The sequence below is a fragment of the Leptodactylus fuscus genome, chromosome 3, assembly GCF_031893055.1.
Source record: "Leptodactylus fuscus isolate aLepFus1 chromosome 3, aLepFus1.hap2, whole genome shotgun sequence".
Classification (NCBI taxonomy): domain Eukaryota; kingdom Metazoa; phylum Chordata; class Amphibia; order Anura; family Leptodactylidae; genus Leptodactylus; species Leptodactylus fuscus.
The window spans coordinates 154526112-154539316 of NC_134267.1; the positions used below are offsets into that span (position 1 = coordinate 154526112).

At 42.9% G+C, this 13205-nt stretch overlaps 1 protein-coding gene across 5 annotated transcripts in view; it reads right to left on the reverse strand.

The window, feature by feature from the left end:
* The window catches only part of ACAP2 (ArfGAP with coiled-coil, ankyrin repeat and PH domains 2), a 99690-nt gene extending 86830 nt beyond the window's left edge, over nt 1-12860 (reverse strand). For all 5 annotated transcript variants that reach the window (XM_075268579.1, XM_075268578.1, XM_075268576.1 and 2 more), the window contains exon 1: nt 12649-12860. In XM_075268579.1, coding sequence (XP_075124680.1) covers nt 12649-12701 — 53 coding nt within the window. In that variant the 5' untranslated portion in view covers nt 12702-12860. The remainder of the gene's footprint in view (nt 1-12648) is intronic.
* Nucleotides 12861-13205: the final 345 nt, after the last annotated feature.

Below are 13205 nucleotides of genomic sequence, written 5' to 3' on the forward strand. Positions count from 1 at the left end.
AGGCAATTGACTAAATAAAAAGAGAGGGTATATGGAATACTAGCATTACCCGCCCTTAGTCCCTACCTACGGACACTGAAGGACAGGCACGGACCGTAAAGGACACTACATGATGCCCCATTTAAAATAATGCAAAGTGTAAACAGACACAGCTAGTGTCTGATGCTAAAATCTTGCGTGGTCATTAGCATCGGACACCGACGCTAGTGTGAATGCTCCCTTAGCATTTTGTACTTGCTAACAAGCCCTATTTCACACGACAGTCATGTATTGCACGACATTATAATGTAGAAGGGAAACTTTGCCGAAAGCACAACCTGCATTGAAATGTAACCTTTCTTGATTTACTACTTTACACTATTTTTCAGCAACATGTCAAGTTTTCTTGAACACGACAATTCTGCGGTGTGTCTCATAAGAAGCTGCTAAACGATTACCATACTTTTCACCTTTTAAGCCCATGAACTGCTTTCAGGAAAAAAAAAGAAAAACGCTAAATTGAATTCAGATGCTCCGTAAATGCTTCACATATTACAATTTATTTTATCCTCTTGTTTAATACTTTTTCCACTGTATTCTGCCAAGAAAAACATTATGACATTTAATATACAACAGTAATGGGGGAGGAGAATGACAATGTTTTTATGGTCAATGGTTAAAGAGGACCTTTCATCAGATTGGGCACAGGCAGTTCTATATACTGCTGGAAAGCTGACAGTGCGCTGAATTCAGCGCACTATCGGCTTTCCCGATCTGTGCCCTGGGTAAAGCGATATCGGTCCCGGTACCGTAGGTAACCAGATGGCCTTAAAGTACAAATCCACATATGGCTCCACTGCCCAATGTGATGCTGAAATCAGAGTTCAGCTTCAGACTTCTGGAAAGATTTTTATGAAACATCCAAAACAAATTTGCATAAGGCAGATCTGTGTCATGTGAGCATATCCTAATATATGCTTTTATACATTAAAAAGGTGTACAGTAAGATAAGAAAATAGTCAGAAGTCCACAAGTTCAATCTATGACCTGGAATGTTAACCTAGCAGAGGCAGCTCTTTAAAGGGGTATTCCCACCTCACATACTCATCAGTCTTTACTGCCGTAAAATCTTCTTTCTTCCTGGTTTCTTGCATCATTTGGTGGGCGGGGTTTCACATGCAACCTGCAGTTTAGCTCCACCCCCAGATTCACGTGTAGCTCCGCCCACCCATATTGGACTATGAAGTACAGGCAGCAGCAACTCCATTCTGTGTTACATGCAGAGACTGCGTGTCTCTGCCATAATGAACACAATTGAATTAGCTAGCCTGATAACACACAAGGTAAAAATGCAAGCATAGTGCAGGCAACATATGTATACTGTGACAGGTGATGAACACCACTGTATGTCACCTGTCACAAGCATGCAGTGGTAGACAACCTTTAGCCAACCAGCTATGGTGAAACTACAACTCGCAGCATGCATACTTGCTCCATAGAAATAAATGGAGCATACTGGGAGTTGTAGTCCCACAGCAGCTGGAGTGATGAAGATTGCTGATCCCTGCATCAAGCTAAACATACACCGACAAGGCAGTTTAAGGCTCTATCCACACTACCAAGGTTCACAGCCTAGTATGAACCAGCTTTAGTTTGGAAATTTGCTGCCATTTTCACAGACCTGACTTATTGGAAGTGAAAAGATCTGTATGGAGAAAAAAAGAAAACAAAATGGCACACTGTCACCATGAAAAACACAACAGAGTCAGCACGATCTGGAGTGTGGCTACCTTAGTTATGGGGCTTTCACACAGTCCATGTTAGGATGATTTATTCTAGGTCAAACAATCCATTTTACCAAGGCGTCAATTCTGAGCTTCTGACCAGTTTATGTCAGCCGATCACTTGGGGTTATAAACATTACCCTTTATTAACTTCATAACTAAACAGTATCACATAGTTCAATTTACTTTCATTGGTAACAGTAACTATTCCAAGGAAGTTCAAAGATTCACCAAGCCATGCAGAGGTCAAATGTTCACTGCAGGAACTGCTGGGAATCAGGAATTCGTTTAACCCTTCACATGCTTTAAAGACAGATTTTAAAACCGAAAATAAAATACTACAGCAAGTAGATCAATAATGTTGATTAGATGTGCCTACTTAGCCAAACCAATACAAAAAGGGGTAAAGAGCCACCACATTTTTTTAGCATATTAATTAACTTTATTAAGTAATACATTTAACAAAAACGATGAACAAAGTCACAGAGAATTCACGTTCCAGATCCCTATAAACACAACACTAAGTAATGCTGCTCTTATACTGTACTCTGGGATTGAAGGGCTACTTCATTTGTTAGCAGAAGACAATGACAGAGCGGCTTCATCTGTGTGATCGATCTCACAAGATTTCGCAACTTCTCCCAAGATCACACAGCTAAAGCTGCTCTGACATTGTCCTCTTCTAATTGGACAGAGCAACGCAAATGACGTAGACCTTCACTTAGTCAGGGAACGCCCTTCTGACAGTGAGGGGCTTTATTAGCATACAGGTCGCCAAAAATAATGGGGTTCATAACTCCACAATGGTGGGGGCTAGAAAGAACATTCAAAGTGCCCCAGGGTCTGTGCAGCGCCTATAACAGTGATGGCGAACCTATGGCACGCGTGCCAGAGAGGGCACGCAGAGCCCCCTCTGCTGGCACGCGTGCTGTCGCCCTGATCGCTCACTAACGGCGAATCCGATGCAGGATTCCCCGTTAGTGAGCGATCGCTGCCTTCAGCTGGTTGTGCAAATGCGCATCCAGCTGAAAGCTGTCAGTGTAGCTCAGTGTAGGCCACGCGTACTACGCGGCCTACACTGACTACAGAGTGTGACCTCTGAACAAGCGCGGGCGTGATGACGTAAGTCATCAGCGCACGCAGTGAACAGAAGAGAGAACACCCGGCAGCTCTTCAGGTAACTATATTGTGTTTGTTTGCACTGTCAGGGGAGGGGGGCAACGGTAGACATTTCACGTTGTGTAGGAGGGGGCTACTGTAGACTTTCATGCTGTGTGGGTAGGGGGCTACTGTGGACCATTTTATGCTGTATGGGAGGGGGCTACTGTGGACCTTTCATGTTGTGTGGGAGGGGGCTACTGTAGACTTTCATGCTGTGCGGGTAGGGGGCTACTGTGGACCATTTTATGCTGCTACTGTGGATCTTTCATGCTCTGTGGGAGGGGGCTACTGTGGACCAGTTCATGTTGTGTGGGAGGGGGCTACTCTGGACCATTTCATGCTGTGTGGGAGGGGGCTACTGTGGACCATTTCATGTTGTGTGGGAGGGGGCTACTGTGGACCATTTCATGTTGTGTAGGAGGGGGCTACTGTGGATCTTTCATGCTCTGTGGGAGGGGGCTACTGTGGACCATTTCATGTTGTGTGGGAGGGGGCTATTGTGGACCATTTCATGTTGTGTGGGAGGGGGCTACTGTGGACCAGTTCATGTTGTGTGGGAGGGGGCTACTGTGGACCAGTTCATGTTGTGTGGGAGGGGGCTACTGTGGACCAGTTCATGCTGTGTGGGAGGGGGCTACTGTGGACCAGTTCATGCTGTGTGAGAGGGGGCTACTGTGGACCAGTTCATGCTGTGTGGGAGGGGGCTACTGTGGAGTATACAGGTATAATCCTGTGTGGGGGCCACTGTGGGCCAGATTGTACTGTGTGGGGGGCCACTGAGGGGCAGATTGTACTGTGTGGGGAGGCCACTGAGGGGCAGAGTGTACTGTGTGGGGTCCCCTCACTATGTATATCACACAGTATTTGTTTTATAGCAGACGTGAAATTAGTACAGGATGTAATAACATTGCACGGTAACTATAAAACAGATCCTGTGCGATGTAAATAGTGAAAATTAATTGTTTAAAAGTACAGAATGCAGAGACCTTTACCTTTCAGTACAAGATCTGTAAAGCCCCAGTCACATGACTGTAATTTGTGGGTCCGCAATTGTGGACCCACAGAGTTTTAAGGTTAAATTGCAGTGTTGGCACTCCGTGATAATTTATTTGGTTTTGGGTTGCAGTTTAGGCACTCGGTCTCAAAAAGGTTCGCCATCACTGGCCTATAACAAGGTACAAAAAACTGCACATCCCTGGGATGGTGAAATGTCTTCTTTAAAGAGGACCTTGCATGTCCTTGGGTACATGTGGTTTTATACACCGCTAGAAAGCAGACAGTGTGCTGAATTCAGCGAACTGTCGGTCTTCCCTCTATGTGCCCTGGGGGGCTGGAGATATCGGTGTCGTAATAACAGCAATGATCTCAGCCCACTGTCGGAAGGGCGTTCCTGACAGTCTAGCTGGGATGTAAGGAATGCCCCCTCTGACAGTACTCATCCATAGACTAGTACTGGGGGGCGATCTTCACAGCTCAGCATCAGTCCAAACATAGAGTCAGGTATGAAAGTCAAATGGATTGTTCCATTGTTATTCTCTATGACTTGCCTTTATGGGCAATCCTACTTTCTTCAATGGCAAGCCTTAGACCTTTTACAACAAAAGGGCTGTGACCTGGAGGCCAACATCCTGGACTCTCAGGGATGGGTATTGTCATATACTGTGGCGTGTTGAAAATTACCATCTTCAGTAGGACAACATTCCCCATATTTAAAAATCCAACACACATACATATCCCAAATGCTCACGTGTCTTTACAGCTTGTTTTAACCACAAGCTAGAATTCTTCTTTAAAAAATCCTGTCATTGAAAAGTTACATTGAATGGACCACTATATCAATGGGACCTGCCAGGTTGTCATCACAACTCTCCTCTTATCTCCATTTATTAGCATATATCCCTTACACCCTTGGAAATCAATCCATGCTTGCTTTATATAGACAACATGTAATATACTAGAACAGGGGTAGGCAACCTTTTGCAACAGTATACCGCTATAAATCAAAAAAAAAAAAAAAAAAAAAATATATAATAATAATAATAATAATAATAATAATAATAATAATAATCATCATCATCAAAGATGAGATCCTCGGAGTGCCATGCAATAATTGTAAGGCTGACAACCCCTAAACCAACGTCATATACCACAAACCATAACGCAGAAGTGCTGCCACCAGATGCTTCTGGACATATGCTTTTTCTGCTATTTTCACCATGTGGCAGCACCCTTAGGGTGGCGACAAACTATGTATTGCATCCATTCCTAGGTCACAGGTACTTTCACTTCGATGTCAGACTGCATTCACATGGTGCGTTTTTTGCAGAAAAATGCATGCATTTTTATTGTATAACTGCCCGTGTCTTTTGTGCATAAACACACAGTTATACAGAATAATGTCCCATAGTGGCCCCTCCACACAGGTTTGCCACTCATCAGCTATTATACTGTGAGGTCTCTTTAGACCCCAGTGTATAATAAGCGGAGGCCCCGGGGTAGGATCAAACAGGGTGCAGGATAATATGTAGTCTACCTTGTTTATTATGGCCTATTTACCATCTTACCATTGTTAGGGAGCCTACACACTGAGTTTACGCTTGCTCATTCTGAACATAAACTCGTTCAGAGTGAGCGGCATAAAAAACAGATCCCTTTGACTTCAATGGGTACCGGCATACGCGTGTATCACATTGAAAGCAATATGTATAATATAATTATATAGCCTCCCATTGATTTCAATGTGATACGCGCGTATGCCGGCACCCATTCAAGTCAATGGGATCTGTTTTTTACGCCGCTCACTCTGAATAAGTTTACGTTCAGAATGAGCGAGCGTAAACTCCGTGTGAAGGCTCCCTTACAATAGTCAAGGCAGGTCTATGGGAGTGTGATAAGTGGATTTCCTTTAACTGTAGCTGACTGTTCATGATATTTTATATATTGCTTAAAGTGTAACTAAACTTTCAAACAACTTTTGATTTTCTGGCAGTATTTTGTGTTATTAATACATTTTGTAATATACTTTATTAACATGTTTTGGATCCTTTCTGTGAAATCCTGCATCTTTTCACTCTTTTCCTTGCTTCTATAATGAGAGCTGTTCCTGCCTCTCACTGAGTAACTGTGTATGGAGTACGGGCTTGGTATAGACTAAAATATAGAGAAAATGAGAGTAGGGGAAGGTCATGTCTAACACTTATATGCTGGGCATTATAAAACGTAGAAACATGCATTTGGTGTCACATGAAAGAGCAGATTTTATATTTTCTTTGATATGACACTAAGGTTCAGTGCTATCTATATAATTTCCAAAATGTAAAAAAGAAGGAAGTCCACAGCAGCACCAGGATAATGGTGGGTGCTCAGCCCAGAGCCCTTGGTAACATCACTTACACATGGAATAAACTTCACCAGTTTTGTTTTTTTTTTGTTTTTTGTTTTTTTTTTTAAACTATTGGAGTGCCTCCTTTTACTTTGGATATATTATTTCCAAAGATACAACTAGATGAAAACACAGTCGGGATTGGGATATTTCTATTATATATATTATGAAACTGCATATACAGTGTTGGCCAAAAGTACTGGCACCCCTGCAATTCTGTCAGATAATACTCTTGTTCTTCCAGAAAATGATTGCAAGCACAAACTCTTTGGTATTAATATCTTCATTTATTTTGCAATGAAAAAACACAAGAGAATGAAAAAAAAAGTCAAATCATTGATCATTTTACACAAAACTTCAAAAATGGGCCGGACAAAAGTATTGGCACCCTCAGCCTAATATTTGGTAGCACAACCTTTAGACAAAATAACTGCGAACAACCGCTTCTGGTAACCATCAATGAGTTTCTTACAATGCTCTGCTGGAATTTTAGACCATTCTTCTTTGGCAAACTGCTCCAGGTCCCTGAGATGTGAAGGAGGCCTTCTCCAAACTGCCATTATGAGATCTCTCCACAGGTGTTCTATGGGATTCAGGTCTGGACTCATTGCTGGCCACTTTAGAAGTCTCCAGTGCTTTCTCTCAACCATTTTCTAGTGCTTTTTGAAGTGTGTTTTGGGTCATTGTCCTGCTGGAAGACCCATGACCTCTAAGGGAGACCCAGCTTTCTCACACTGGGCCCTACATTATGCTGCAAAATTTGTTGGTAGTCTTCAGACTTCATAATGCCATGCACACGGTCAAGCAGTCCAGTGCCAGAGGCAGGAAAGCAACCCCAAAACACCAGGGAACCTCTGCCATGTTTGTAGGGACCTTGTTCTTTTCTCTGAAGGCCTCTTTTTTTTTTTCTGTAAACTCTATGTTGATGCATTTTCCCAAAAAGCTCTACTTTTGTCTCATCTGACCAGAGAACATTCTTCCAAAATGTTTTTGGCTTCCTCAGGTAAGTTTTTGCAAACTCCAGCCTGACTATTTTATGCCTCTGGGTAAGAAGTGGGGTCTTCCTGGGTATCCTACAATACAGTCCCTTTTCATTCAGACGCCGACGGATAGTACGGGTTGACACTGTTGTACCCTCGGACTGCAGGGCAGCTTGAACTTGTTTGGATGTTAGTCGAGGTTCTTTATCCACCATCCGCACAATCTTGCGTTAAAATCTCTCATCAATTTTTCTTTTCCGTCCACATCTAGGGAGGTTAGCCACAGTGCCATGGGCTTTAAACTTCTTGATGACATTGCGCACAGTAGACACAGGAACATTCAGGTCTTTGGAGATGGACTTGTAGGCTTGAGATTGCTCATGCTTCCTCACAATTTTGCTTCTCAAGTCCTCAGACAGTTCTTTGGTCTTCTTTCTTTTCTCCATGCTCAATGTGGTACGCAAAAGGACACAGGACAGAGGTTGAGTCAACTTTAATCCATTTCAACTGGCTGCAAGTGTGATTTAGTTATTGCCACCACCTGTTAGGTGCCTCAGGTAAGTAACAGGTGCTGTTAATTATACAAATTAGAGAAGCATCACATGATATTTCAAACAGTAAAATATTGATACAATACTTTTGTCCACCCCCTTTTTTATGTTTGCTGTGGAATTATATCCAATTTGGCTTTTTGACAATTCTTTTTGTGGTTTTCCATTGAAAACAGATTGAATGAAGATAATAATACCAAAGAATTTGTGATTGCAATCATTTTCTAGAAGAAAATGAGTATTATCTGACAGAATTGCAGGGGTGCCAATACTTTTGGCCAACACTGTAAATATCCCAATCCCAACTGAGTTTTCAACCAGCGATATTTCTGGAAAGAATATACATAGCATGTCATATAAAAAGAAGAGAATCTCTTCTTTTATAAAATGCCAAAAACAAGTTTGTAGGTTTTAGGTCAGGGCCCCAAATGGCATAAACTCCGCAGTTTGGCTATAGCGGAAACGTCATGGCAAGAACTGCGGCATTTTACAGTCACTGCAAAGTGGATGAGATTCTAGTGACTCCCATCCACACATTGTAGAAATACGTTGAATTTGGAAATCACAGAATGTCAATTATACCTATGGAAACACCGGCGATTTCCCTATAGGTATAATAGAGGCAGAAAGTCTGTGGAGGAAACCTCTACGGACTTACTGTGAAAAGTGCTGAGGAAAAAACTGCAATGCATTGTTTTTGCAGCAGCCCGCTACATGGGGCCTTAGCCTTGTAACGGCTGAGATATAACTCTTTGAAGTGACCCATCCCCACCCTCATTTTCTCTACATTTTACACAGCTCCATACTCCAAGTCCGAACTCCATACTGGGCAAGAGGCAGGAACAACTCTCTATATAGAAGAATAAAGAGATGCAGGATTTCACAACCAAGAGACAACATTTTTTACAAAATATGTTACAAAGCTTATTGACACAAATACTGCCCAAAAAAATAAAATATTTTTTAAAAAAATAAATAACAAAATCAACAGTTGTCCAAAAGTTTACGTATGCTTTAATAGACATTAGAAATAATTCTCTACAATTTGTATCTAGCAAATAAGTTTTACTTCCCTATTGAATGACTTTGGTACAACGTGCTGTTTTGTCCAGATGAGATAGCCACAAGAATGTATTACAAAATCTTTAGGACTGTGGTTCAGATTCTTTCATTTGCACACCATGACATGAAAAAAATATAAAAATATACAAACAAGCCTCAGATTTCCATTTCAAGGATATTTTGCCACATTTTCTTAGTCTATATGCACATGTTCTGGAGTATACTGAACCAGAATACATTACCATTAGTGTAAAAATATTTGGCCAATTGTATTGTACACCATGCGGACCTCGGCTTATAAAGTGGATCTGTAAATATAAAGTATGACAATTTTCTGTTGTGGATCCCTTTCAGATTTTATTCAGATTTTTTTTTAAACTGACTTCAATGAAAAAGAACTCTATAAGGCCGGGGCCCACGGGACGGAAACTCCATGGGAAAAATTGCAGTGTTTTACAGTAATGGCAATTACTAGCGATTACCATGCCCACTTTGCGTTAAAAACCACAGTGCGGACACACCGCAATTTCCAAAACTGATGCGGCTTTGGAAATCGCAGCATGTCAATTATACCTACGGAAACGACGTCGGTTTCCCCATAGGTATAATTGGAACAGAAAGTCCATGAAGGAAAGCTCTACAAACTTTCCATCTAAAGCGCTGTGGGAAGAACCACGTTGTGCTGCTGCCATGTTTTTTCCCACACCGCTTTTTTGCTGCGGGACATCCCGTGTGGCCTTAGCCTCAAAGTTATTCTCCTTGTATATACCTGCAGATTTTGATATGGATTTTCTGCTTCCACATCCTGATCATGTGCATGTAGCATACACTCTACAACTTCCCTTCTGGTGAACTAATCTAAATGAAACATGACACAGTCAGCAAATTTAGAGACTGAAAGAGTAAAACTGCCTACAAACTACACTATTCTGCTCTGAAACTGGGAAGTGTAACTGATGTTCTATAGATGGCTATGCCAAACACAGGCCTTGTTAGTGTCTAGAACTATTCAGACATATTGCAGAGAATATATAAAGTACAGATAAACAATATAATACCAGTACAACACAAAGAGTGTAATACTGTATGTGTTTCACTTCGCTTATAGCTACAAACACACGTAGATCACAGATGCGTACACACACAGTCACTATATGACGCAGTCTGGGGTGGACCACCTATGAAATGCATACACAGTCTTATTTCCTTCCTTCATTAGATAAGCATCTGAAGAGTTTCCCTTTTTCCTTCTCACAACACTAACAAATACATAGATGACAAGTAAAAAAAAAAAAAAATGTAGCAGGGCTGAAGTTGTTTTTTAAGTGAAGAGATATTATGAGAGTCGACAAGTATCAAATGACAATTCATTTGATAATGTTATGTCATATTATAAGTATATGCCATAAGGGTAAGTGTGGGGCCAACCTCGGTGACCTTCACCAATACCGAGAATGGAGGAACTAAGGTCGGCCCTTTGTTTTATGTATGTATGCATTCCATCTGTATCTTATATGGATGGAATATGGGAAGAATTTAATGGCAGGATACAGGTCACTCCATTCCAGAAAAACTCAGTACTGAGGAAGATAGTCGGGAAATTAGTCGGCTTATTTCATTGTGGTGGTAAAATCAACACATACCTTTATCAAACATGGACTGATAAAACGTGACCATAAAATCACTCATAACAAAAAAAAGGGCAGTTCATTTCAGCTCACCATTTCCATCGTCCTTTTCTGGGAGACAAGAAAGCTGGAGCTGAATTTTACAGACTATATCTATAAAATCACTCATACGTGATAAATGGATGTGTACTTAAAGAGGACCTTTCATCAGATTGGGCACATGCAGTTCTATATACTGCTGGAAAGCTGACAGTGCGCTGAATTCTGCACACTATCGGCTTTCCCAATCTGTGCCCGGTGTAAAGCGCTATCGGTCCCGGTACCGTAGGGCTTTACAGTCAGAAGGGCGTTTCTGACAGTTAGCCAGGGACGCCCTTGTGCCCAGCAGCGCCTATCGCGCTGTACTGTGGAGCGGGGAGGAACTCCCCCTCCCTCTCCTGATAATATTCGTCTATGGGCGAGTTGTGTGAGCAGAGGGAGGGGGCGTTCCTCCCCGCTCACACTCTACAGCGCGATAGGCGCTGCTGGGCAGAAGGACGTTCCTGGCTAAGTGTCAGAAACGCCCTTCTGACTGTTAAGCGGTACGGTACCGGGACCGATAGCGCTTTACACCGGGCACAGATCGGGAAAGCCGATAGTGCGCTGAATTCAGCGCACTGTCAGCTTTCCAGCAGTATATAAAACTGCCTGTGCCTAATCTGATGAAAGGTCCTCTTTAAAAGGGGTTACCCACTTTCTAATATTGATGACTTATCCTTAGACTAGCCCATCAATATATGGATATGATGCTGCATCAGCCTGTAACTTTATATGTCCAGACACCATCAATATATTAAAGGATAAATGACTGGTGACGGCTCGTACAGCGTAATTTATATGTGTGATGAAAATAACCTTTATAACAAAAATGGTGGAACCACTGTATAAGGAATGATATCTCCTATGCCGCCCCTGCTACCTCATGTCCCCTCTTCTATCTCATAGATTGTAAGCTCTTGCGAGCAGGGCCCGCAGTCCCATTGTGTGCATTGACTTACTACTCGGTAATGTCTCATTTTGTCTGTACTTGAATCCTACAAATTGTGATGTGCTACAGAATATTGGTGCCATATAAATAAAATGTATTATTATTGCAACAAACTGAGCATCTAATTCTACAATATGTCATTCTAGCTAGACAACTGAACTGTGGAGTGCTCAAATGGCAGGTAAGTCCCATCATGCCAGTTACAGTATGCCAAGTCTGCAAGTGTATTCCCTAGATCACCTGTTATCCTGAAGTCAAGTGATCCAAAGCTAACATTATTCCAAGTCTTAGTCAGCAATGTGATTTACTAGGGCTGTAAACCTTCAGTGTTGCGGTCGTAGTCATTAGATATTTAGGAACTCACATCTGGCATTACAGCAAGGCTAGTCCTATACACGGATCTTTATATATGCAGCTGAGTGACTGCATGACTATACACATATACATACTATGACTATATACATATAGCGTGTGTGTGTGTGTACGAACAGGCGATGAAACCAATACAAACTTTTAGCAACTGTATCACAAAGAGCGTTACTTTGTCATAAGTTTACAAGGCCTATAGTATGTCTTGGCGAATTACAATGGGTTCTGGTGTACAGCCGTCCATCACTTATCTGTACTACTGTACTGTAGCGTTCGCCACAATAACCACCAGCTGAGGAAATGCAAATGTCAGTACAGAAAGTCAACTGCTATTGAAGCATAATGGGAGAATATCGGCCTGTATTCACCACAACAACCCCTATGAGGGCCACCTCCAGCTCTGCCAGCTTCTCTAGCCAGCGGTGTGACTGTAGCCATTCTGCTGGCACCTCTGGCTGTAATGTACAGTCAGCTGCCTGGTAACACTTCCTCATAGTATTATACCCATAGGGCCAGCACTACAGGACTCCTACAGCAACCTGTGGTGACTGCTGCGCACTACAAGTCACAGCCTGCCCTATCCCAACACAGAGGTCATGGGATTCTCTGCAGAGACAATGCTGCACACAAGCCTTCATGTGACCACAGGCTACTTTCAGGCAGTTTCAGACTTCTATCCCCACCCACCGGTACATGTAGACACAGAAGACAGCGACTTATGTTACCTAAACCGGGGCGAGTCCTTAAGGCACTCTTCGAAATCCACCGTCACCTTCATGACCCCGGCCTGGCGCTCTACGGGCTACGTGAGGTAGGAACAAGCTCACGGGCCGCGATCAGTGTGCAGAGCCGGACAGGAAGAAGATAACGGAGGCCGCTATGTGGCGCTGCTGCACATGTTCCCTCTCCTACAGTCCCCCAGCTGCTTCTTCCCTGCTCCCCAGTACAGTCAGTATCGCCGGCCCAGCTTGTCCCCGCCCAGCACGCCGTGACTGACAGCAGCGCCAGCTAATGGCGGCATACAGCTCGGCAGAGGGCGCGCCTGGTTACTAAGTATAACAGTAAAGTGGGATGAGTCACCCTAGAGGGAAGGGAGGGAGAGGAGGCCTGGGAAAGGATAGGGCGAGGTGCAGCGGGGATTAAATCATTGTTGTAGCTGGGAATTCTCCAAGAGGCGAAAGTCATTACTACAGCCTGTACATAGAGTGCTGCGGGATGTATGTGCAGATCCCAGCCCTGCAGTGGTCTCTTATCAGTTCTATGGTGCAGGTTGGAACTAAAA